The 24,226-nt window shown below is 26.6% G+C and overlaps 4 protein-coding genes across 4 annotated transcripts; 1 reads left to right on the top strand and 3 right to left on the bottom strand.

The window, feature by feature from the left end:
* Nucleotides 1-304: 304 nt before the first annotated feature.
* LOC132920619 (pickpocket protein 28-like) lies at nucleotides 305-6,261 on the bottom strand. The gene is made up of 8 exons (XM_060983124.1): nucleotides 5,618-6,261; nucleotides 5,297-5,504; nucleotides 4,944-5,214; nucleotides 4,810-4,869; nucleotides 4,336-4,447; nucleotides 787-881; nucleotides 495-713; nucleotides 305-431 (listed from the first exon to the last, which is right to left on the bottom strand). Exons 1-7 carry the CDS (start codon nucleotides 5,650-5,652, stop codon nucleotides 556-558), a joined length of 939 nt encoding a protein of 312 aa, XP_060839107.1. The 5' UTR covers nucleotides 5,653-6,261; the 3' UTR covers nucleotides 305-431; nucleotides 495-555.
* On the top strand, nucleotides 4,347-24,114 carry LOC132920617 (transmembrane protein 19). Its single transcript, XM_060983121.1, has 8 exons — nucleotides 4,347-4,472; nucleotides 21,472-21,660; nucleotides 21,948-22,052; nucleotides 22,144-22,281; nucleotides 22,342-22,491; nucleotides 22,565-22,669; nucleotides 22,783-22,998; nucleotides 23,558-24,114. The coding sequence occupies exons 1-8, from the start codon at nucleotides 4,430-4,432 to the stop codon at nucleotides 23,713-23,715; spliced, it is 1,104 nt and encodes a 367-aa protein (XP_060839104.1). The 5' UTR covers nucleotides 4,347-4,429; the 3' UTR covers nucleotides 23,716-24,114.
* On the bottom strand, nucleotides 6,398-15,406 carry LOC132920620 (amiloride-sensitive sodium channel subunit alpha-like). Its single transcript, XM_060983125.1, has 4 exons — nucleotides 15,155-15,406; nucleotides 10,829-11,013; nucleotides 6,628-6,852; nucleotides 6,398-6,551 (listed from the first exon to the last, which is right to left on the bottom strand). Exons 1-4 carry the CDS (start codon nucleotides 15,215-15,217, stop codon nucleotides 6,413-6,415), a joined length of 612 nt encoding a protein of 203 aa, XP_060839108.1. The 5' UTR covers nucleotides 15,218-15,406; the 3' UTR covers nucleotides 6,398-6,412.
* Nucleotides 15,536-19,209, bottom strand: LOC132920616 (integrin-linked protein kinase). The gene is made up of 9 exons (XM_060983120.1): nucleotides 18,945-19,209; nucleotides 18,690-18,855; nucleotides 18,405-18,597; nucleotides 18,232-18,312; nucleotides 17,766-17,961; nucleotides 17,455-17,698; nucleotides 17,275-17,374; nucleotides 17,025-17,155; nucleotides 15,536-16,965 (listed from the first exon to the last, which is right to left on the bottom strand). Exons 1-9 carry the CDS (start codon nucleotides 19,031-19,033, stop codon nucleotides 16,819-16,821), a joined length of 1,347 nt encoding a protein of 448 aa, XP_060839103.1. The 5' UTR covers nucleotides 19,034-19,209; the 3' UTR covers nucleotides 15,536-16,818.
* Nucleotides 24,115-24,226: the final 112 nt, after the last annotated feature.

The following is a 24,226-nucleotide window of genomic DNA, read 5'->3' as shown; positions in this document are numbered from 1 at the left end:
AAAGTACACGAACAAGAGAGAAAGAGTGAGAGAGAGGGATAAAGTCAACTATTGGGAATCAATTTGTACATTAAAATTTGAGATTTTTTAGCAGACTTAAAACTTATTTTAAATAATTTAAAATGTATATTTAATACATTGAATTAAAAAAATAATATTTTTATAATATTTTTTTTTTATTCTTTTTTTAATATTAAATTATTAAAAACTTTAAGTTTTAACTACAAACCGATTTATCACATAACAATACTGCAATTACACAACAATTTATTTATGTAAATTATAATATATAATTTTAAATTTAGTGCAATACAAATGTATTATATATAAATACAGAAAATCTAATAATAAATGTGTATAGTTAAAATTGATAATGTATTACGTTGTGTAGATAAGAATGTGCGCACGTGTCTCCAATTTTCAAACAATATCTGTAATAATATTTTATCAGAGAAAGTTAACTATTTATCTGAATAAATCATAGCACTATTCACCTGACAAATTATTATTACTGTTGTTGTTTAATTGAACTAAATCAGATCAATTCGACTCTTCTTACTCTTCTTCAAATCCGAGTGTCGGAGCAACTTTTTTCAATTTTTTTTTCGAGTTACAAAAGTTTACGAATGGTCTGAGTGTTAAAAAATAAATAATTTCAACCAAACTCAAAAAGCTAAATCCCAAGCACAATCCCATTATTCCACCTACGTTACCTAAATTTTAAAACTAAATTGTATTAGGTAATAAAGAAACTAGTAAACTGTATTTAAAATTTTAAATTCTTACCCATAAATTGACCAAATGTAAAAGTCATTATTCGATTAAGTCCGATGAAATTTTTACTTTGATAATAAACACTTAATATCAAAGAACTAGATAATCTAAAACAATACAATAATTTAAAATAATTGATTATATTATACAATTATTACATAATATATAATCGTTAATAAAATATGGAAACGTCAAAAAAGTTATTCGCATTCCAAACGAAAATATGACACAAAGTCTTTAATAAAAATAAGTTTTATTTATTTTCCCTCGGAAATTATCTTTCAAAAACTATTTTTCTATCAATAATTTTCCTTTTTGCTTCAGTTGAAGTATATAATACAAAAACAATCACAATTATCATTTTTATAATTTTCCATTTCTTAATTATGGGCATATTTTTTAAGTAAACACCAAAAAAATAGAGATAGATTCAACGAATGTTTAAAAACCAACGTAAATCCAACATCGTTAAGATTAGTATTCGTCTTTATGAGTTTACTCTGCTATAAATATGTTCATAATTACATAATTAAAAATACAAATCACAGAAGTAACTGTAATTTTTTTCATAAGTGTGTGAATTTGAACTACATTTATTAATTTTTTAAACATATTTGTAAACATGTTTATAAGCTGTAAAAAATAAATTATAAACACCCACGAAGTTTCAGGAAATCTATTGATATAACTTTTATTGAACATTCTCCAGTAGTTTTTGAATATATAGAGGACAAACAAAAAAAACATTCATTTATATATATATATATATAGAGAGAGAGAGAGAGAAAATAAAAGGAACCCAATAATATATTATTATAGTATATATACTCTGTATTGGTACATAAAAAATTTGTTTGTGATTACATTTTGTGGTTGTTGACTTTTTACAATTTTCATTATTTTTCAAATAAGTATAAGTACTAACAGCAAAAGTGCCGTCGTTGGATGGTATTACCACTCAAGTCACATGCCTAAAATTCAAATAATATATATTTTCGGCTTATTGTACTAAGAATGTACAGATTGTTGAATTTCTTAAATAAACATTTAAAAAAAATTATATGTACTAAGATTCACCTAATTTAAAGTTATAATGATAAAACGATTATAATAATTTATAATTATAATAATTAAAATACAACAGAATTTAAATACATTAGTAGCATATTGATACTACTAATAAATATTTATACTTTATAGTTTTTATTTTTTATTTTTTAATAAAATAGCACAGTTACGCAAAAAATTAGTACCTAATCAAAGCAAGAAAAAGTATGTTTTATTGTATCGCGGATGTATAATATTTTGTATAAAACATCAAGAAATACAACAATAATATTATAAAGCATAATATGTACTTTTAGGATACAAAGAATCAAAATTTAAATCTGTTGTCAATTTTACATTTTTATTTTTCTTTTGTGTAGAATAATGATTGTAGTCTCGTCTTTACCACTCGTAGAATCATTCGCATATATATTTTAATGTAGATATAATAACCTACACATATTCCACAATATCATATTTTTCAGTCACAACTTCTTGTATTGTATTTGATTTTTTTTCTTTTGCCATTTTATTTTAAGAAAGTACCTTAACGAAATTATTTATAGTCAGAAGTATGTTTGGATTTTCAAACTTCAATTTAAGACACTATTATAATATTTAGGTATTTATTATTTTTACGTACATTTATTATTTCTGAATTCTTAATTTTTGAACACTATAAAATTCTATTCGTGAATGTTATTTTTTTATTTTATTTTATTTTTAAATCAATAGATCAATATTATAAATGCGTTTTATTCGTTATTAATTGTTATTGAATTATTAAAAGTATTAAGTTAATAATACAGAATTATTATTTTCACATATATCACTCTGTTTTTACATTGCATGTTACAATAACCCGAATTTTTACAACCAAATTTTAGAACTATTCTCATTATTTTACAAGTACTTATTTTTCGTCAATACCTATGATATAATTCCCAAAAATAACATTCTGCAATGTATACAGTACATAACCTGAAGTTAGTTATTAAATTTGACTACAACAGGTACATGAAGTGTGCTCCGTGTAAACACTTACCTATCGGAAAAACAAATCGTACCACCATACACTAATTCATCCCCACTGCGGTTATTTTCAGATAATAATTTATCAAGTTGAATTGTAAGGATTAATAATATATGAAACGTGAAAATAAACCGCTTGTTTATTAGAAAATAACGTTGACTATTCAATATAATATAAATAAAAATAAACATTATACATTTTATTCCCCAATATACGCCTAATGTTTGTAATTCATAGTTGGTACTTCATCGACTGGTGGTTTAACGTACGTATAGTTAGCCCACATACTTTAGCATAATAAATCAGAATCTACTCCAAAATTGTGCAAATTAATTGCGAAAATTTACGAGTACACTTTAAAAGTTTTAGAATTAGATGTTTATAAGTTACAGAAAAAATAAGAATGAATGAGCCAACTTCACGTAGCCCATCCGTGTTGCCCTAACATTTCGAAATATACACTATAAGATGTGTCAAGATTTATGATAATTTGCAAGTCACCTTTTTAACCCCACCAAACTCATTTTCATAATTTATCATAAAAATTTCAATTTGATATTTACCAATGTTTTTTACTTTTTTTGGGGGGTATACATATTATTTCGGCACAATAGTTTTAATTGTATATGCTAATTGGATATATTTTATAAGAAAAATAATGTTTTTAGTTATTTTTATTTTATCTGTTAAATTAGTTACCTTAATAATCTTATATACAATGTTTTTATTTTAAAACAATAAATATTTATATAAAATACAAAAATACATTTTGATTACTGAATAATATTTTACATCCAATTTATTTTCAGAATAATTATATCTACCTACTAAAAAAACTAGGCATAAACGACTATAGCAAACTGTCGGAGTTAATCTAGTCTACTAATAATAGCAAATTCTCTAAAAAAAATTATTATAACCTTATTAATGTAGTAACTGCAATATCATAAAGTTATAGTAAGTACATATATTATATAAACTTTAATAAATAATACATTAAATATTATTAAAATGTATTTATAAATTATAATTACATAAATTTTTTATATTATTTATATGTAGTATGTACTTATGTATGTAAAAATTTCTGTTTGTTAATTATGTGTACCCAATAATACATTTTTTGGAGGTGTGAGGTCAATGTCTCCACATCTAACGGTTCTATATCATGCTACCTATCAGACATTAAATCCATTCCTCTAATAATTCCCTGGATCTTTGCCTATGCTACAATATCTTGGATCAATATTATTAACCTAATTTAGAAATTTCATATTTTTCAAAATGTTTGGGAATATTATGAACAACAGTCTCCGAACTTTTCTAGTTTGCAGTAATTTTTTTATTTTAACTATTTCTTTTGTATAAAATGGCCTTATTAAATTGTAAACTATTGCTTTGATATACAACTACAAGTATTTACATTAATATTTAAATTTACTAATTTTTATCTATGCATAATGCTTTCATTTAATTCTTACAGGTTATTTTTATTTTTTTGAGCATTTTCCGTGCGCTGTGCATTCATTGACGATGTTTTGAAAAAAAACTCAGTACACCCTGGTAAACAATCACATGAATCTGACGAAGCCTCTTAACAAAAAAAAAGAAGTACACAGTAAGTTTAGATATAATATTTTGATTCAGTGGTGAATATTATTCATTCATTTTTTAAACGATTTTATTATATAAGTTTAATAACCAATTTATAAAAATAAAAATTTAACAATTAAAACACATCTCAACACATATACTCGTAATACAATATAATATAATAATATAAATAATTTACTACATTAAATAGAATTAAACTTAATTTTCTGTATACCGTTTTAATTTTTTTTAATTATGTCAATTGTAATGTTTAGTAAACTTAAAAACCGACAAATTGTTTAAAAACACATACCCTTAATACCCTTAACATCTCCTAAACGCGTAACCATTGAATAACTTACGTGAGGCAGTCACCCAACAAGACATTTTAGCAGGTCCGCAAACTGGCGTATTTTTCATTCCTGCAAAGTTCAAAGCAAACAAAGATGATCAATTAAAAGTGGCTTAGTATGCTTGTTGTAAATTTAATCCTTACTTAAAAAGTAAAAAGGCACACAACCACACTGTGACAATATACTAAAGCTGCGACACTCTAAGACACAATTATTTTGAGTGTAAACTTTGAAAAATTTTAATTTACTCTCATTTTGAAAGTAACAATGCCTTATTTTGGGATCCCACGGTATTAGCTCTTTAGCGGTAGTAAGCAAAACCGGTTTAATTGAAATAGTCGTGATCATATTGATGCTGGCTAATAATGTCGGATGTGACTTGTCAGGCCATTCAGCTGGACTATGGATCAATATCTGTTAAATAGTAAAACGCGATCTTGTGCTGTATACTTTATAAATATTAAATCAATAAATATCAAAACTAATATTGTTTTACGTAGAATACGTCCAACCCATGTGCACATTCTTTGTTCATGTCTTCGGTGTGAAGTTCTAATTCCATAGTAGCACTGTGATAGTCACCGTCACCAAACGTCCTCAATGGCAAATGACTAGTCAGCGCATCGCTATTATATCCGGTATCCGGCTTCCAGCTACTTTGATACTTTTTCCAACTATAGTTATTGGACTCCTGCGACCATTCGCTGAACAAAATATAATAACTTAATATTGATTCATTGAATAAAATCGGAACAACTATGTTCCAGAGCTGGACGAATTATTTTATTGTTAGTAAATATTTTATAGTGTATATTACTCAACACCGTTCAATAAATCTCTCATTGGCATCATATTGAATGAGTAGCACAAACCATACGACGTAAACGTTTCTTGAAACAAAAGGTTGCAAGGATCGAATTCAATTTTCCGTAACCAAAAAAATGACTTGACTACTTCTTTACACGGAAATGACAGATTCTGTTAATACGTTCAAAGCAAAAATTAAATTAAAACTTAGTTAATACATCGTTGTAATTTCTGGATAGTGAATTTGTAATTTGTATGTCCCTTAGTCAATAAATGTAAATATATAATCATAATATAAACGTCATTGTAACCCATACATTAACGGATGTCATGTTTTTTTTATTGCCATCTGGACAAGTACAAGATTCATTTACGCTCATTAATATTGAACAAGGCCCACATCTCGTGATTGTAAATGAAGAAAATAAAATCCTTTTACGTGATGGTGTAGATACATACATTTTATATTTTGTATAATAGTTGATTAAAATTATAATATTTTAATACTGACTGATAGTTTTTAAATCTATTTACTTTATACCTAAATGAATTATTTTTAGTTTAGTAAACTTTTCATATAAAATCATTGCACGACAATTGAGAAAATATATAAAATATAGAGACAACTAAGATCATTGAATTATTTCATAAACTCATAAAGTCATAACTCATCATCACGTTATGTATTATTTATTTATTTTGTAAATGATTTTAATACACACATGCTCAAACCATGCGCTATTAAATAAATATACCAATACAATAATGTGTAAATTTTTAGGAAAATATAAACGCTCAACACGAGTTAGATAATAATAACAATAATAGTACTTTCCTTTAAAACTTGCGAAACAAAGGAACCGTCTATATAGTCTTCAGACGATTTCCATTTTTCCTTTATTGGATTATTTTTGCAAACACCGTACATTGTATTCTGAATTAATCTGTCGAGTAAAACACATAAACGAAACGAATGGCTATTGAATAAATTTTATTAGCGTATGTATAAAAATCTCATACTGGTCTTTGTACTCGGTAATGTTAATATCCGAATAGTTATAAACGGAAGGGCGGACTTGGTTCGCACTGCATATCGTAATTGCCGGAAACGGAATCGTCCAGATCGAAGAAACCGAGTTGTCCAACGATATTATTGCTGGCATCTCCAAAAATATGCGTATTAAAAAATAAATCGACACACCACATAATATATATATGGCCACTAATATAATGGCCCAAAAGAATCTAAAACAATATTATATTTTATAAGTATATATGTGATATACTAATAAATAATAACAACAATATGATTCCGTTCAATCTATTAAGAACAGTATAATAATATATTTTATTCTCAGGCCTGCATATTCTTGGACTATAAAAATATTATTTTATTTCATACATATTCACTATTAGTTATAAAAATAAATTGATAATTATTATTATCTGCAGTAATGCTAAAACCTGAAAATCTTGGTAAAACCCACTCATTATGTGAAGGGTAAAAGACACGCTTAACCTATTAAATTCGTTGAAGATCTTATATAATTATAGCTAATAATAAGCTTACTGATAAAAAAATAACAACTTAAAAAAAAATTCCAATAACAATCCCTTCAATTTTCATAAACATTACAGAAAACAGACTATTCGTGCTGTAAACAATGAATGAAACGATGAAGTCGTAGTACATTTTTAGTAATCTACTTACGTTGCAGTTAACTATTATAGCCATTTATGGTCATGAACACAATGAATATTGCAGTTCTGTCTTTCATCATTCAGATCCCTTAAAATATGACTTATTTTTTTTTTTATGCTTTTTTAAAATAAGATATTTTACTGAATTGAATTTCACCTGTTTTATAAAACATCTTTAAAAAATGTATATTTATTTATTATAATTTTTTAGATATACGCGCCATTTGGCTTTCTTCCAATATTGCCTTCGCCATTTTTTTCACAAAAACTTTCGTCTGTAAATTTATATGCTTACTTATATAAAAGTTTTTTTCTATATATTCAATATTATTATTAAATTATTAAGAGGTACTTTTTTAAAAAAAATGTTAATTGTTTTAAAATAGTATGCATGATTATCTACATTCTAAATCATACATTTTTCAATAACACGCAGTCGTGAAGTCCCTGCTCGAAAATAGTGACTATATACCTACTTTATATTTGCACATTATTTTGCGAACCGTATACACTAAAAATTACGTGATTATGTATTCCATATAAGTATATAACATATATATAGTGTCAATAGACATTACACGGTTCATAGGACAAACGACAACTCTCGAATGTTCAGCTATTATATAATGTGATTGTGTTCACATAATACATAAATGTATACTATAATATTTTACATATATATAATATATATGCACATGTAATAGTAATCTCAAACAATAAATTGGTCGGAAACATGTATACTATATAGGTAGTATATACTGTGTAATATCTCGAGAAAACGAACCGGATGATTGCATATACGCTGCACAGTGTACTCTTTTATGACAATTGCACACGGGAATAAATAAATAATATATTCTATAACACTCGCCCCTAATTTGACCTATTTTCTGGATTTTTTTTTCATCTAGTGCGTATCTATATTACATTTCGTTGTTTTTATTGCACGCGTTTAACTCAAATCTATTATCCATATTGCTAGGAAGTATAATATGGAAATTGGAAATTATACTGCAGTTGTATTCGTATACACGGCACGAATAAGCTCAAGTTCGATTTCCGCAATAAAACGTTTTTAGTTTTTACACGATATATTACACGAAACATCCTATTATTTGGAAATCTTGCACAGTAAATAATAATATGTGTTATATATACAACAATTCTTGTTGTATTTAAAGAAAACTTCGATAATAATTTACACTAAAGTTCGTATTATATAATTTATAATATTTTAGTGATGTCGGTTTATCATCATGATTACCCGTGTCGATATATTTAAAATGACGTTAAAAACAAAAATGACAACCATAACATTATAAAACATAATGAATAATCAACGACACAGTAATTCGATACAATTACAAGTTTGAAACAGTTTAAAAATTAAACGATTAGTAAGTAATAATACAAATTCGCGATAATACAGTGAAACGATTTTTAAAATTGCATGACATATAAATATATAATATTACATATTAGTATAAATAAACAAATCAATAAAGGTATTCAAATTTTAAAGTTTGACATATATGTATAATCAGAGGAAAATGTATTTAAGTTCATAAAATGAACTATGTTTAATTAAAATTACAATTTTATAGGCATGTTTGTATCTAAAAATTGAAATCAAGACAAATAATTTTTAGTTATTTTATTATTATATAGACAGAGGATAGGTTTACAATAATAGATTTGAAAAATTAAAGAGCTATGACGGTTTACAAATAATACCTAGTAGGTAGGTATAGTATTTAATATTTTGATTTTTAGTATTTATTTATTTATGTGTTAGACTAAAGCTAATTTAAAACATTAATACAGTAAGTCAGTAAAATATTTATATAAATATAATATTCTATAAAATTATTTATAAATATTATACTTGATAGTGTATAAAATAATAAACAAAACATACAGTTGCATAAATAATGTTCAACAATAAGCTTAGTAAATGGGTATATAAACTAAAAATAACACAATAGTAGACACAAATATATTGCTAATATAATAATAAATTAGGGTGCTCATTAGTCATTATCCAGACTCATCATTCCGTAAATAGGATTATTGTATCCGTATAATTTTTAGATTGGGTACTATAAAAATAATTTGGAATCGTGTGAAATGAGAGGAAACTTTAACATTGAATTGAGAAAGCCAAGATAAAGCATCATTACGTCCATGGCTCATTCATCGAGAATATTATAGTAAGTACATATAATATTATAAATTTATAACATTATTATTAAAGTAATTAGAACCTAATAATATAAATACTAGTAGATTAAATATTACTTAATAGTTTACAAAAATGTAAAAATAATATATTGCATACATTTTTGTAAAACTGTTTTTAAAGACTAATTTCATTTGTATATAATGTATAGATTTTATAACTAAGAAACTACTACATATTTTGATTAAGATAAATTTACATTTTCTAATAAATCATTATATAAATCACTTCATGGTATTAAAAAGATAAGTTCTCATTTAAAAAAAAAATTTTGTGAACATTCCTTAAATGTTATAAACAATATCAAATTTAATATATTTAAAAATATGGTCATTCGTCAGAATTTGGATAAAAGCATTATTAAACAAAATAAGTGAGGTTGAGCATGCTTGCTGAATTACCCTGTACATAGTATTTTGATGTACTCGAAAACACGTTACCCCATATATAGACTGACGCGTGTCAATCAAAACAGTTAAGTAGCGGGTGGTCAAGCAAATTTTTATTTTAATACATTATTTTATATTTTTTTGATTTCATAACTGTAACGCTTTAAACTTTTACGGGATAAAAAAAAATGTAATTACAGATACGAATTATAGAAATACTCCCTACTCATTATTGTTATCCTTATCAGTATAGTTGCAGACTTTTTAAAGTTATTAATTATACATAATATTATTGTATATGCACTTGATTGAACTCGGATTTTTTCTGAATTTAATATTTTGTTATTTTTAGTTCAATTTAATCAACTACCTCCCCCCTCACTCACAGTTATCTATATAGCTTGATTATTATAACGAGAATTAATAATGTCCGTTGTCAATATAATTCTGTACCTACAATGTATTGTAAATTGTAATGCAGTATTTATTATTAATAATTTACCTATTAGAACAGGTGTAGGTATTTAATAATAGTATATAATAGAATTCAAACATTACATCAGTTGATTTATTTTTATATGTCTACTTGTATTATGTGATCGCTTATAGAAAATTTAATTTTTTCTACACGGAACAGCTGTGGCAGCACCGAGTTTGTAGACTTTTGAAATGAAACGATTTATTGTTTAACATTATGTGAAAACGCTGAAAACTAAAGGTCTGCCAAGGCCCAACGCAATATATTATTAGAAAGCTAAATCCCCGATAGCCATCCAAATCACGTTTATGCCACAATACATCTCCGAAAATCACGGTTATCGACAAAGTACGAGTAGGTAATGATATATGACGTAAGCGTTTAGAGATTATTAAAATATTACGATTTACTTACTTTCCAATCTTGTTAAAATTGTTTTCCACAAAATGAAAGAAACCATGCAAGCTGGTCATAGAGCAAAACGTCTTGAATTCAAATATGGGCGATTTAGGCTTGTTATATTTCTGGTGTACAAAACTATTTTGTCGGTATGTAGATAATTTATCATCTTTGACAGCTCCATACGTGGAAAATGATCTCTATAGACAAATAAACATATTATATGTAATAATAATGTATAAAAAAAAGTAGACAAATGGGTACCATTCTGCTGTACATTAGGTGTCGAATGAGTCACTATTATATTATATTATAATGATATATCATTGTATACAAAAACGATTCTAAGTAGTGATGGTTTTACAGCATAAATCACAAACTATATTTCACGATGTTATTTCTGTATACATTATACATAGCTATTCAAGTAATTTATTTTACTTTTAATATTACGGTATATTGATATATTTTTTCCGAAAATGCTTTGTGAGCTATTGAGTCAAAAAATTCTGTTTTTTCATTTGTTCTTTGATCATTTTTATAAACCATTATCCCTAGTATAAAATTTTAATAATTTAAAAACTTCTCGCTTAAATTTTCAATTAGGCACATCAAAGCTTTAAGACAAAATTCTCCACTAAATAAATTAGAACAAAAAGGGAGGTAGTTATCATTTTAAAAAAGAAGTTTATTGGTGTCACTACAAGAGACTCTTTTTAAGCAACACAAAAAATCTCAAGTATTTGTAATTATGGTCTAAGTATGTTTAAAAATTCAAAAAATAGAATTTGAATAAATTTATTATTAAATGGAAAAACGGATGTAGGTTATGCTTGGTGAATAATCTTATATACCTATTATGTATGAAAATAATGATCACCTTTAACAAAATAGAAAAATATTTCGTTCGATTAAACAACATTCTTCCAAATACAATTAACTTTAATTTTTTAATCTTAATTATCATTTTTATTTGATCAGCATAAATTAAGCAAAAAAACTTTATAGAAAAATTATGTATTTGTTTAATAAATTGAATTGACCTATATATACGTTCAAATGAATCGTTTAATGAATCCTAGGTGGAATAAAATACTAATATTGATTGTGATTTGTGATAACACAAACGCGCCTAACTTACAAAAAACCTAATACATAATAATCAAGATCTACTTTAGGGGTGGGCGAATAGGGTCGACGTCCTGGACGCCTGTTTTAAAGGAGTGCTTCAACGATATGTTAATATATTTTAAAGATACAGTAGTTACTGTTAGTGTATCTAATAAACTGAAAATCGAAAAAAGAAATCTTTTTTTGATCTACCCTTTCATTTAAAACATAATTTTTAGTTATTAATTATTAATAATTTATTACACCTGTGTTTTTGGCATAGTGTTTTTATAAAATTAAATTCTTTATCGTTTTTATTTTATCTTATAACTATTTTTTATTTAAAAAAATGGAATTTATTATTGAGAGAAGGGGAAGAGCACAAATACGTGGTTTCGCCCAGGGAGTCAATATTTATAGCACTGGCATTGATAATAATATTTATATAATAGTATTATGATGAAAATTGTTTATGATTATATATTCATTATTAAGAGTATGTATAATAAATCAATTTTCAAAGTAGCAAAATTACAAGGTTATATTTTATAAAAAAAAAAAAAAAACTAATATACCAACGTGTATGTCAATTTAACAATAACTTTTAGTTAAAAAGACATTTTTTCCCCAAAAATTGTCTCGAATTGTATTTGTTCTACAACTGATGTGACTCAGTACATTTAAATTAACTATATTATAAATAAATTCAAAAATACATCAACTAAATTATAGTCGTCTATATTAGTGTATTGACACTCCAGCCTATAAAGAAATCGGTTTAGTCACATATTTTGGAAACTTAATTAAGTACAATTAAAAAATTACGTCATTTAATGACGATCTTTTTATTTGACCAGTAAACTATTTAGAAAGCCGACCATCGGCCGTTAATTTGTATAAAATTAACATAGAACAATCAACTTTGGCAACTTTACTCTAATCGTGATGACAAGAAATTAATACGAACGGCCGCGCTAGCGATATTTTAAATTCGTTATATAATACGTACGTGTACATGCCAATTAGTGAAACTTTGAATGGTATACAGGCTTTATAATTTGTTTTAATTGGTGCCTCTAAAGGAGACGGACCTCTAACTACTGTATACTTAAAGACTAAACAGTAACTGAAGTGTAAAAAGTCAATTTTTGTAATTTAAATGCTAAGATCAAACTTCGTACTAGGAAAATCATCGTTGCCGAAGCTAAACGGATCAGGTGACCAGATACTTTTAGTCATAGCTCGTTAGTTATTAGCTGGCGAACAAAAATCTGCTGCAGACTAGTTAAAATGGTTTGCTTCGTCTGGACCTTTAGGTTATACAATAGATCTATAGATTCTGAAATTCGACACGATATTCTCATCACTTAATCTCTATCCGAAATTCATAAAATACAGACAATACAGTTTACATATTTGATGATCTCCCAGCTCAGGAATCAACAACCTTTTTTCCTTCACGAGCCATATTTTTTTATCAGCTTTTTTAAAGCAACCGCATTAAAAATTAAAATAGCCATTATTCAAAATAAAATGTTAACTTCTATTATTAATACATTTTATTTACATAAAAATCATGGTTATAAATATCAGTTGCATTGTTGTCAGTTGCTTAGTTTTCCATAATAACTAATTTCGAATAAAATATATTACCTATTATATTATAATCGCTTTGAATTCTATTAAATTATAGTCCAGGGGTCTCCAGCTTACGGCCCACCAACTTTTTTAAACTGCCCGATAATTTATGTTGTTAAAATAATATATCAGTTTCCATACTTTTTAATTTATTTAATTAGTTAAATAAAACTAATTTATTATTTTTTTTTATTTGATGTTATTCATTTAACAACTTATTATACGGACATTACCGTCATTACCATTTGCGAGTCGTCCAACCAGCACCTCAATTTACGACCAAAAACCAGCGACGGATTCCGTCACACTCGACGATTCAAGTCGAACTTAATTATTTTGTCGTTAATTAAAGTTAACCTCCCCATATTTTACCTATACACTAGTTTCATTATATTATTTTATTATACACTGGTCAGTTTAAATTGTTTATTATTATTATTTTGTTATAATTATTATTATACGTGGCATTTTGTGGCAATATAATTTTATATTTATTAATTATCATTACCATAACCCTAATTTTGTCTGGTCAAATTTATTACTATTTTCCTATTCAGTAGTAGTTATTATAATTATTATTTATACAGTCCATTATACTCTGAAACAGTCATACTTATATACCCTAATACTAGCTAATAGGTAATAGAAAAAACCCTCGAACACACTTATCTAACTTACAGTATACTCGCACATTTGCACGTTAGTCACATAATACTTAACGATCGACTCCGAAATAATAATGCTATTCAACTCGTAATCAACGGATTTTTCTAATTACGCAAATACACACTAGCTGTAAATTGTAATATAGTAGGTGTATTGAATCTTATCTATTCTTCAATTTCATTACCTCCTTATTCGTATATATCAAGTAAGCTTGATAAAAAAAAAATGTATGATTATAAATTTTCAATATTTTTTTATTGATAAATATACTATTATAAAGAATCTTGTATTAAATTTTCAAACATTTTTACCCATTTATAACTGTTTTATTGTCACATATAGAAAAAAAAAAAAAGAAATCGAAAATTGTAAATGTTCATAAATAACTTAGAAAAAAATCAAAATATTTTAAAAATTATACCATTTTTAGAAAATTTAATATAAATACTTAGTGAAAATTTCAAGTTTTTGAATTACAATAAAATAAAAAAAAATTTTATTAAAAAATCTGGATTAGCGTAAATATTTCCGTTATCCATTAACTTTTTGTTTGTTCTTCTCAAAATACTAGGAATTTTTAATTTTTACTTCTTTAAAGTACAAACTAGTTCCAATTTTTATCTAAAATCACCCTCAAAGGTAAAAGTTTAAGCATTTTATCGACAACTTATAGTGTATTAATGTTCTCATAAAACACACACACACACACACACACACACACACATACATATCGTCATATCGACATATCACTGTAATAGGCTGAAGGGACTCAACTCGAACAACCTAACAATATTGGTCGGACTCAACTCCTATAACCCAAAAATATTTGCGGGACTCAATTCAATGTCAGTTAAATTGTCAAATAAACAATCCATAGTTCTATAAAAATTAGTATTTTATAGGTAAACATTCAAAAACAAAACATACCGTTTTAAAATATTGGCTGAGCAAGTTTTCCAGCTGCTCGTTTTCCTTTTTTCTTGAGTGCATTTGGTTTCAACGCAACGTGTCTCTTGCGTAACATAAAATATGTACTTATATGAAATAGTGAACAATACGTTATTGCCATTTGACTAGACTCCGGCGAAGCGGATTAGCGTGTTTAATATTTTATATTGTAATATTCATGTGTATACGTGCGTGCGTGTGTGTGTGTGTGTGTGTGTGTATTTCACTCGTTAAATATTTAAATACACAATTCCAATAACATAATCCCCGAGAGTATATTGACGGCGAATTCGTAATTCGTTTGAATTTAACTGCGGCAACAGTACTATAAAAAGGTCGGTAAACAAAATCAACAACATATTTCGATTAGTAATACATTTTTATTATTATTATTATTTTACAATTATTAGCAGTACGATAATTTATTTTAACAAACTGTATAATAAGGCACGCGATGTGTTCACTATCGTGGAATAATTAATTTTTGCATATGTACCTAGCCATAACATTAACAATAATTGACAAAAACACTGTCATCGGCTATATTATGCATATTCAACAAAAATATTAGTTTTTAAAAAAAATAAATGTTTAAATCTAATACAAATTGTTACAGTTTAACAAAACTAAAATGTATTATATGTTATTGTAAAAAAAAAAACAAGTTAAGTATACAAAATGTAAGCTCATATTAATTTCTAATTACACCCCCTGTATTCTGTCCGAATATTGTATAAATTAATTTTCACTCCATATTATTAGACAAATAAAATGTTTTGAGTAGATTTATTGAAACTATTCCAGTCCACTCAACTTTAGATTTGTAGGTTACTTTAATATAAAGCATTACCATAAACTTTTAATTAAGTGTTGTCTGATACAGTTATGATAATTAGCACATTGAGTATACCTAAATATACAGGATAATAGGATATAACCACTTAACAAGAATATATACCTTGGAGCAATAATCCATTAGTTTTGATATTACTGCGGCTATAATAGACAACTATAACAGATTTTGTTTATAACACAAACTTAAGAAGCCCAGAGGGTGTGTATAATGTATATTAAATTATAAGAACATTATGTGCCAGACCATTTACAAAATTATGTTATAGTTGCATTATGAAATTTATTTAAATTATATCAGTTAGAAAAAAATACACCCACTCAACAGTAATACAGTGTTGTAACTAGATACTTATTACAACAATATAATATATTTAATAATAAATTAATAAGTACTAATTAGTTAATACCTAATGTTAATACATAATCAACTTCAAAGTCTTTATTAATCTGCACAATACAGTAAGCTCACGCTGGAATATTATAGTAGTCCAAAAATATTAATTGAACTGTAACATTTTAACGTTAAAATATCTAAATTTTTTTTTAATAAAATATTAATATTTTATTTCAACTGTTTTTTGTTTATAAAAAGTAATTTATAGTAAAAATAAAACTATGAACATTCTAACAAAATTAAAAACATGTATATTATATAAATATTAACTTTTTAACCATTTGATACAGTAATTGATCAGCTTTGAAATTTTCCTTTGTGTAAAGATTAGTGACCTATCTGTTAAGATTTCATCTCCCACTATAGCACTGAAGAATGTTGTTACTTTATATTATTATCTTTTCATTTTATCCAAAATTGGAAGCACCATGTCAAAAGTTGGCCTTTTGCCCGGATCCTCGTTCATACATATTTTAATCAGTTTGGTGAGGTGAGGTGAAATATCAGATGGAATAGACACTCTTAAACCATCCAAAGCCACCTAAAAATATAATTGTTTTAGTTAAAAATATTTTAATTAAGAAATAACAATAATTATACCTTCATCCCTATTTCCATTGGTGACAAGTGAGAAAATGGAACTTCCCTAGTAGCTAATTCCCATAAAAGAACAGCAAAACTCCACATGTCACACGCTTCTGAATTAGTATCAATTCGCTTTTTTTGTAAAGCTGAAAATAACAAATATACAGTTTGTATATATATTTTTACAACAATCTGGTGTTAATAAAAATCTTATGAACAGTTTCAAACAAATAAATAAACTTAAATTTAAAATCCAAATATTTACCCTCAGGAGACATCCATCCAGGGTAATATACTCTTGCCTTTTCTTGGAATGAAAATTTAGCATCTGCCATATTTATCCTAGCTGTAAGATCCTCATCGATCTATGGATACAGATAATAAGCGCACATTAAATTTAATAATACAACAATTAAATTACTAATAAAATAACTAGTAAGTATACCATGATATGATGACTATTCAGATGAAATTGTGGTATGATCCTTTCCAAACTATGCAAAAATGCCATGGCCCTAGAAACATCTACTGCAAGTCTAAGTGCTAAGGCTGTGTCCACTGTAACTCTGGCTCCTTCGTGTAATAAAGTATAAAGCGATCCCCAAGGCATATACTGACTAATAACCACCAAGTTAGGAGGGGAGTTGCAACATCCTATCACTGGCAGCACATTAGGGTGTGAGAATATTCTACAATCAAAAGGATGATTGAATAAAAATTGTTTAAAGACAAATTATCAATAAAATAATTTATTACCTAAGTTTTGGGAATTCTTCATTGAAATCTCTTGATATTCGAGGAGTACACTGTCGTACAGCTAATACTTTTGCGACAATGTCATTTTTCTGCCAATGACCACGCCATGTTTCTCCACTAGGTGATGTAGCCATTTTTGTGTGCAAGTAAAGATCACTCAAATTTATTCCTTTATGTCGTGATAATGTAGCATCTCCTAAGCCATTTATAAAATAATTAGGTAATATTTAATTATTTATGTAAACTTACAATGATAACATAAAATTATTAAATACATAAAACGAATGAAGTTTTGGCGAATACAAAAGTAACAGATGGTCCACAAATATTGTATATAATAAAGTTCTATACACTATAAAACCTTTAGCAAAATTAATATATGTAAAAAAGTACAATAATAACATGTTTTAAATTTATGACAGTATAGAAACAAGTTATACTAAAAAATCATAACAAATTAACTTACGGCTTCTCGTTTTTAAACCCAACCAGCTTTGATCTTTGAAATTTATTTTAGTAAGATCTTGTCCAGATTGCAAAGCCAAATCTGTAATTAATATGTTTTTAGTTTTTATTATTATTGGTCAAGACAGTAAGAAAAGAGAAAATAAAATACTTTTATCATCATGTATGCAATACCTTTTAAATGTTTTAGAATTGGTCCTCTTCCCTTGTCTAGCGGAGTATCTCCATCTTTGTTGGCCAAGGCAGCCAAAGCACCGTTTTCAATAAGTTCTTCAGCGATTGCTTCATAGCCCCAGAAGCAAGCATAGTGTAACGGAGTGTTACCGTGTTCGTTAGTGAAATTAATGTCAGCACGGTTTTTCAACAACTAAATTACAAGGAAACACAATGTTTACTATTAAACAATGTCAATATAAACATAGAACTCGCAGAGATAAAACAAAAACGCTAGATATTCACCAGGTGAACAATTTCATGATGACCGTGCGCTGCAGCCAAGTGCAGAGGCGTGTCATCGCCTCGATTCGTAGAGTTTATGCGGGCACCTCTCTGCACAAGCATCTCGACGATTTTCAGATGCCCCTCTTTAGCGGCCCAGTGCAATGGACTAAATCCATGATCGTCCCTGGAAAAATGTTAGGCGAAGGGTGAAAACGTCGGTTGACCAAAACATTCCGCCCACCTTATCGCGTTGATAGGTACAATTTAACTCACCCGTGGTTCATGTCGTGTTCGGTGTCGTCGAGCCAGACCCGCACTTGCATGGCGACGCCTTCTCGGCACCACTGGAATATATCTTCCATCGCGTATATCAACGAAACCACTGGACACGCGGACGAAAATCACACCACGAAATTGGCCTAGATAGGTGCGACTCGCCAAGCGGATGCTGGAGATCCTACGCACTGTGACTGTATTAGTGTGTTACTATTTACTGCGACGTCTACGCGGACAAACACTCCAAATTTGGCAATACCAAAATAAACAGTATTATCTCGGCAGCTGTTTAAATTGAAAATACTGATAACGGCTCCATAAATTATGAAAACAACAATCTTTTATCTATGTATTAGCTGCAGCTGTACCATAGAGTAATACTCTATGAGCTGTACGCTGAATGCTGATTACAATATTGCTTTGCTGATAAAGCAGCGAGCAGCTGCAGGTTTAGGAGTTATAGGGACAGGTCGGCTGTCCGTCCGTCACCGATAACTCATAAATTCCTTACACGTATAAGTAGTACGATTGTCGGATTGTGTGAAAATTTACACTATTTACAGTCGTAGTGCGATTACGACTAACGTCTTCGTGTGCCGCCGCCGCGCCGCTCATGTGCGTTCAAAGTTTAAGAATATTAAATCATTTCTATATTCAATATTGTAATATTAATAATACTCATGTCACGGATCACGACTTTTATTAATGATTTCCATCGTTTCGGTTATCTGGTCTAAACTACCGTTTTTGATTTATATTTTATGGCTACATCGCCTTGTCTAATGTCTATCTTCTATTAAACACGTCGACTTTATCCATTAATTTTTTGCTGATCAGGTAACTACAAATTACTGCCGGTCCGCAGAAAATTATATTATTATTTGGTATTTATAATTTTAACTTTATTATTGTTATAACTTGGAAAATAAGCCAAAGTTTTTCATTGTCTAACATGATTCATTCAAAAATGTATAATAAAAGGTAATGTTTTTCTTTTAAAACGTGTCCAATTTCAAAGTAATGTACTAAAAGGTATTCATATTATTTATTTTATATTCATGAGCAAATGCCTTTTTTACAAGAATATAATAATTATTATATCATTTCTGACAAGTATAAAATATTATTATATCATAATTAGTATTAATTTAATAGTTTAATTAATTGTAAAGGTTGAAATCAAAACATGTAAGAAAATACAAATATCTAATTTGGTATAAATCTTATTCGCCAAAGAAAAAATCTTGAAAAAAAAGTCTCATTTCGTTTGAAAGTTTTGGAATAATAATAAATTTATTTATATAGTGTTTTGAAAAAAATATCATATTAGTGAATAGTTATATTCTTAGAGAGTAAATTAGACAACTTATAATATTATCAATTATAATATAGTAGTTACCTACGTAACGTCTTATGATAGGTTTATGTACAATATTTATTCTACTTGTTTATTAATTGTTCACTACATATTATGTAATCTAGATCAATGTCATTGGGATACCTAATTAAATACCTTTATTAATTTATTAATACTAATTGGCTATTGACTGTTACATACTTAAAACAAACTATATTTATCGTGTTCATGTATCATATATAATTAAATAATTAATAATCTAATTTTAAAGCATAAGAAAAATAAATTCTGTTCCTTCTATATAATAATCATTTTATCTTTCATATGTAATTTTGTGTAATGATAAATTTACTAATATTAATATTAATATTATAAATGTAGTGGTAAATAGTTGTATCTAAGTACTATGATTTGTTAGTTTATTATTGTGTTACATAGTATTATAGTAATTATTACAATTTTTTTAGGATTTAAAGATTACCTTAAATAAATTGGGATATGTCTTAATTATAAATAGAGCATCCCTTATAGTGTGTTAAAAATTTAAAAAAAAAAAGATAAGTATGATCCAGGTAGTTTTATTTAAACATATTTAATTTATATAAGTACAATTTGTATTCAAATTTATCATGTTGTATTAAATACAATAGAAGAAAAGTCTTTTTAAAACTGTTTATAGTTTGTACTACCATCAATTTGTTATTATTTTTATTTATTTTTGTTGATTTACTAGTTTACTTTTTTAAACTATTAGCATCAGTATTCCCCTCCCAAAAAATGAAGATAATTTTGGTACCTAATATGTAACTGTTATTTATAAATAATCTATATTTTAACTATAATTAAATTATAAATTTATAATATAAACTGTTTCAAATGGGTTTTTATGCAAAAATAATTAAAAACTAAGCAATAATAATATTATAGCCATCATTCTATATTAACTTTATCTTAGTCGTTAATGATTATTTAATAAATATACTGAACTCAACTATACAATCAACCTAAATTTAAAAACTATTAATTTACATGTTACATAATAATACTGTTATGATTTTATGAAGCATGGTATTATTACTGTTAATAATGTAGTTGTTTTTGAAGTGGAGACCTTGAAAATTTAATTTATTTAACAATATATTAATTATTGTAATTTCTGTTTTATAGTGTACAAGAACAATTTTTCACTTTTTGTCAACATGACCAAAATTAAAAGTGATTCTGAAGACATGAATGTTTCTAAGCCAACCATATCAGTCGCATTAACTATGGTTTCTATTCCATTGTCAATGATTTTATGGATTAGCAATATTTTGTTCCGAAAATTTTATGGTGATAATGTAAATGAACTAGATGGTAAACTCATTAATTTATAAGTATAAAAATTTAATAGTTTTAACTAAAGTTCTAAAGATTAGTTTTTTATTAAAAATTGAATTTAAAGTATTAGATGTTTTGTGTTTTTTTTTTCATTTTAAAAGAAATATTTAATCACAACTACAAAATTTCTAATTATTTTATTAAACAGAAATGTAAAAATACTTGTTTTATTTTATTATAATTTATTCTTATTTAAACTAACTTGAAGATCAATTAACTCAATTAAATTTATTTTATTAATTATATATTTATACAATTTTTAGAAGGACTCCCACCTCTCCGGTGGTTTATATCCACTTTCATTCCATTATTTATTGCTGTATGGGGTTATACCAAACGTAGTTTAAGTCTAAGCGGAGCACTATTAGGTTAGTATTTCTATTAAGTACTTTATGCAGTCTAAACTCTAAATCCATAAATAATGAAACAATGCCATTTAAATTTTTTAATATTATCCAGGTGTGATTGTTGGTTTTGTATTAACATTGAGCAGCTATGGATTTCTGGCTTGTTTGCTAACATTTTTTGTTACATCTTCCAGAGCGACAAAATTTCGAAGCAAATCTAAGAAACAATTGGAAGCTGACTTTAAAGAAGGTAGAAATGTAGAATATATCGATAATGTTTGTGATTAATACTTTTATAAAATAATTTTAGGTGGTCAAAGAAACTGGATACAGGTACTGTGTAATGGAGGCATGGCTACTCAACTTGCACTCTTGTACATTTTAGATGTTGGATGTGGTGAACTACCTGTTGATTTTAATCGTTATTATCGGCCTTCTTGGTTATCCATTGGTATTCTTGGTAAGACTTAATTTTTGTAACCCTATTGGATAACTTATTGAAAATGTAAGTATAATTTTTATTTATTATTTAGGTGCTTTTTCCAGTTGCAATGGTGATACTTGGGCCTCAGAATTAGCAACAGTCTTGGATACAGGCTTACCCATATTGATAACAACTGGTAAACCAGTTCCCAAAGGTAATTTTTTTAGACTTAGTAATTTTACTATATAGAATATATTACTCTTATAATCTAATATTGATTTGTATTTTAGAAAAATTGTAGTATTATTTGTAGAATTTATGTCCTAGGTACAAACGGAGGTGTGTCGGTCATTGGATTGATTGTCAGTCTATTAGGTGGCATGGTTGTTGGATTAGCAAATTATGCAATGCTTATTTATACAATTGACGCTGACATGTTGGCCAGAAGTCCTGCTCAGTGGCCAATAATTGTAGCTGGAGGTTTTGCCGGACTAGTTGGTAGTATTGTAGATTCAGTATTAGGTGCCACCTTACAATACAGTGGTAATTATATTTTTATTCTTATTGTATTATTTAACAAATATAATTATTCTTCATCGTTATTAAACAACTGTATTGACACATTTCTGACTATTTTCTTATTACATCATCATTTTTACTATTTAAATATCTTAAGTTAAAAATGAGAAAATTAGTTTTATTTTGATAAATATTTTAGTTATTTTCTTTTAATATATGTCATAATAATGTGTTAGTATAATAATTATCATGCAATATTTTTAAAACCAAAATAGATTAGCTCAAGAAAAATAAAATAATAAAATATTAACAATTTTATGTTGAAAACTGCTCAAATTGTGTGAATTTTATCATTTAATCTGTTAAAAATTTTAATTTTAGATTTATTAAACTGATACTTGTCTACTATCTTAATTTATAAAATATTTTCATTATAAAAATTATTTTTAAAGGCTTCTTTGTGTAATAGCTGAGAATAGTATATTATGGTTATTTAAAATTCTTCAACCAATTTCAAATAAGTTATATATTTAGAACTTAAAGGTTTAAAATGATAATACATAAATTACCTTATTTTATTCAGGTTTTAATCGAAAAACAGGAACAATAGTGGAACACCCTGGCAAAGATATTGTGCACATATCCGGGAGAAGAATTTTGGATAATCACAGTGTCAATTTGATATCAAGTGTGATTATGGGAATCTTAACCCCAAAAATTGCGTACTTAGTTTGGCCATAAACATAAATATGATCACTTGTGACTTTTATTTAATTGTGACTATTTATTCCATTCAAATAGCTAGATTTAAACAATTGTTGGATTTGTATATTGTTTTATTTTCATTAGAGTGGGAATTAGACTGATTGAAATATTTTGTTGTAAATATTAAATTGCAATTTTTATATCATATACTTTTTTTATACATACATAAATATTTGTTTTAGTATATTTTTTTTTTATCCGTAAAATGTATATTTTTTTTTATTGTTAAATTATTGTATAATTATTTTTATTTGTTTAATTTGAATTAATGCAAAATATCATGGTTAAAGTTAACACATACATATCAAACCCTCAAATAAGTTGTTACTTAATTATTATTAAATTTAAAAATATATTTGAATAATATTACTTATATTTGTTTTTGTAATCTTTTATGCATACTTGAAAATACCTATGAAAAAAAAATATAAGATAGTCAAGAAGTACATTTTCATTAAACTATATAAACTAAAAATATAAATACAAT

The sequence above is a fragment of the Rhopalosiphum padi genome, chromosome 2, assembly GCF_020882245.1.
Source record: "Rhopalosiphum padi isolate XX-2018 chromosome 2, ASM2088224v1, whole genome shotgun sequence".
In the NCBI taxonomy this organism is placed as follows: Eukaryota; Metazoa; Arthropoda; class Insecta; order Hemiptera; family Aphididae; genus Rhopalosiphum; species Rhopalosiphum padi.
Note: the sequence above shows the minus strand (reverse complement) of the source record. Positions and strands in the feature narration are given on the sequence as shown.

Excerpts from the sequence above, each read along its gene's own strand:
- LOC132920617 (XM_060983121.1), top strand. The coding sequence starts at position 4,430 with ATGAATCTGACGAAGCCTCTTAACAAAAAAAAAGAAGTACACA. Across the intron at positions 22,492-22,564 it reads GTTATCCATTGGTATTCTTG|GTGCTTTTTCCAGTTGCAAT; the intron begins GTAAGACTTAAT and ends TTTATTATTTAG. Across the intron at positions 22,999-23,557 it reads TGCCACCTTACAATACAGTG|GTTTTAATCGAAAAACAGGA; the intron begins GTAATTATATTT and ends TATTTTATTCAG.
- LOC132920619 (XM_060983124.1), bottom strand. The coding sequence starts at position 5,652 with ATGATGCCAATGAGAGATTTATTGAACGGTGTTGA. Across the intron at positions 4,870-4,943 it reads TGTGCCTTTTTACTTTTTAA|GAATGAAAAATACGCCAGTT; the intron begins GTAAGGATTAAA and ends TGAACTTTGCAG. Across the intron at positions 882-4,335 it reads CAAAAAAATAAAAATAACCT|ATTATCTAGTTCTTTGATAT; the intron begins GTAAGAATTAAA and ends GTATTGTTTTAG.
- LOC132920620 (XM_060983125.1), bottom strand. The coding sequence starts at position 15,217 with ATGCACTCAAGAAAAAAGGAAAACGAGCAGCTGGAAAACTTGCTCAGC. Across the intron at positions 6,853-10,828 it reads AATTTTAACAAGATTGGAAA|ATTCTTTTGGGCCATTATAT; the intron begins GTAAGTAAATCG and ends ATATTGTTTTAG. Across the intron at positions 6,552-6,627 it reads ATTACCGAGTACAAAGACCA|ATTAATTCAGAATACAATGT; the intron begins GTATGAGATTTT and ends TTTACTCGACAG.
- LOC132920616 (XM_060983120.1), bottom strand. The coding sequence starts at position 19,033 with ATGGAAGATATATTCCAGTGGTGCCGAGAAGGCGTCGCCATGCAAGTG. Across the intron at positions 18,313-18,404 it reads AATTCTAAAACATTTAAAAG|ATTTGGCTTTGCAATCTGGA; the intron begins GTATTGCATACA and ends TATTAATTACAG. Across the intron at positions 16,966-17,024 it reads CAATGGAAATAGGGATGAAG|GTGGCTTTGGATGGTTTAAG; the intron begins GTATAATTATTG and ends TTATATTTTTAG.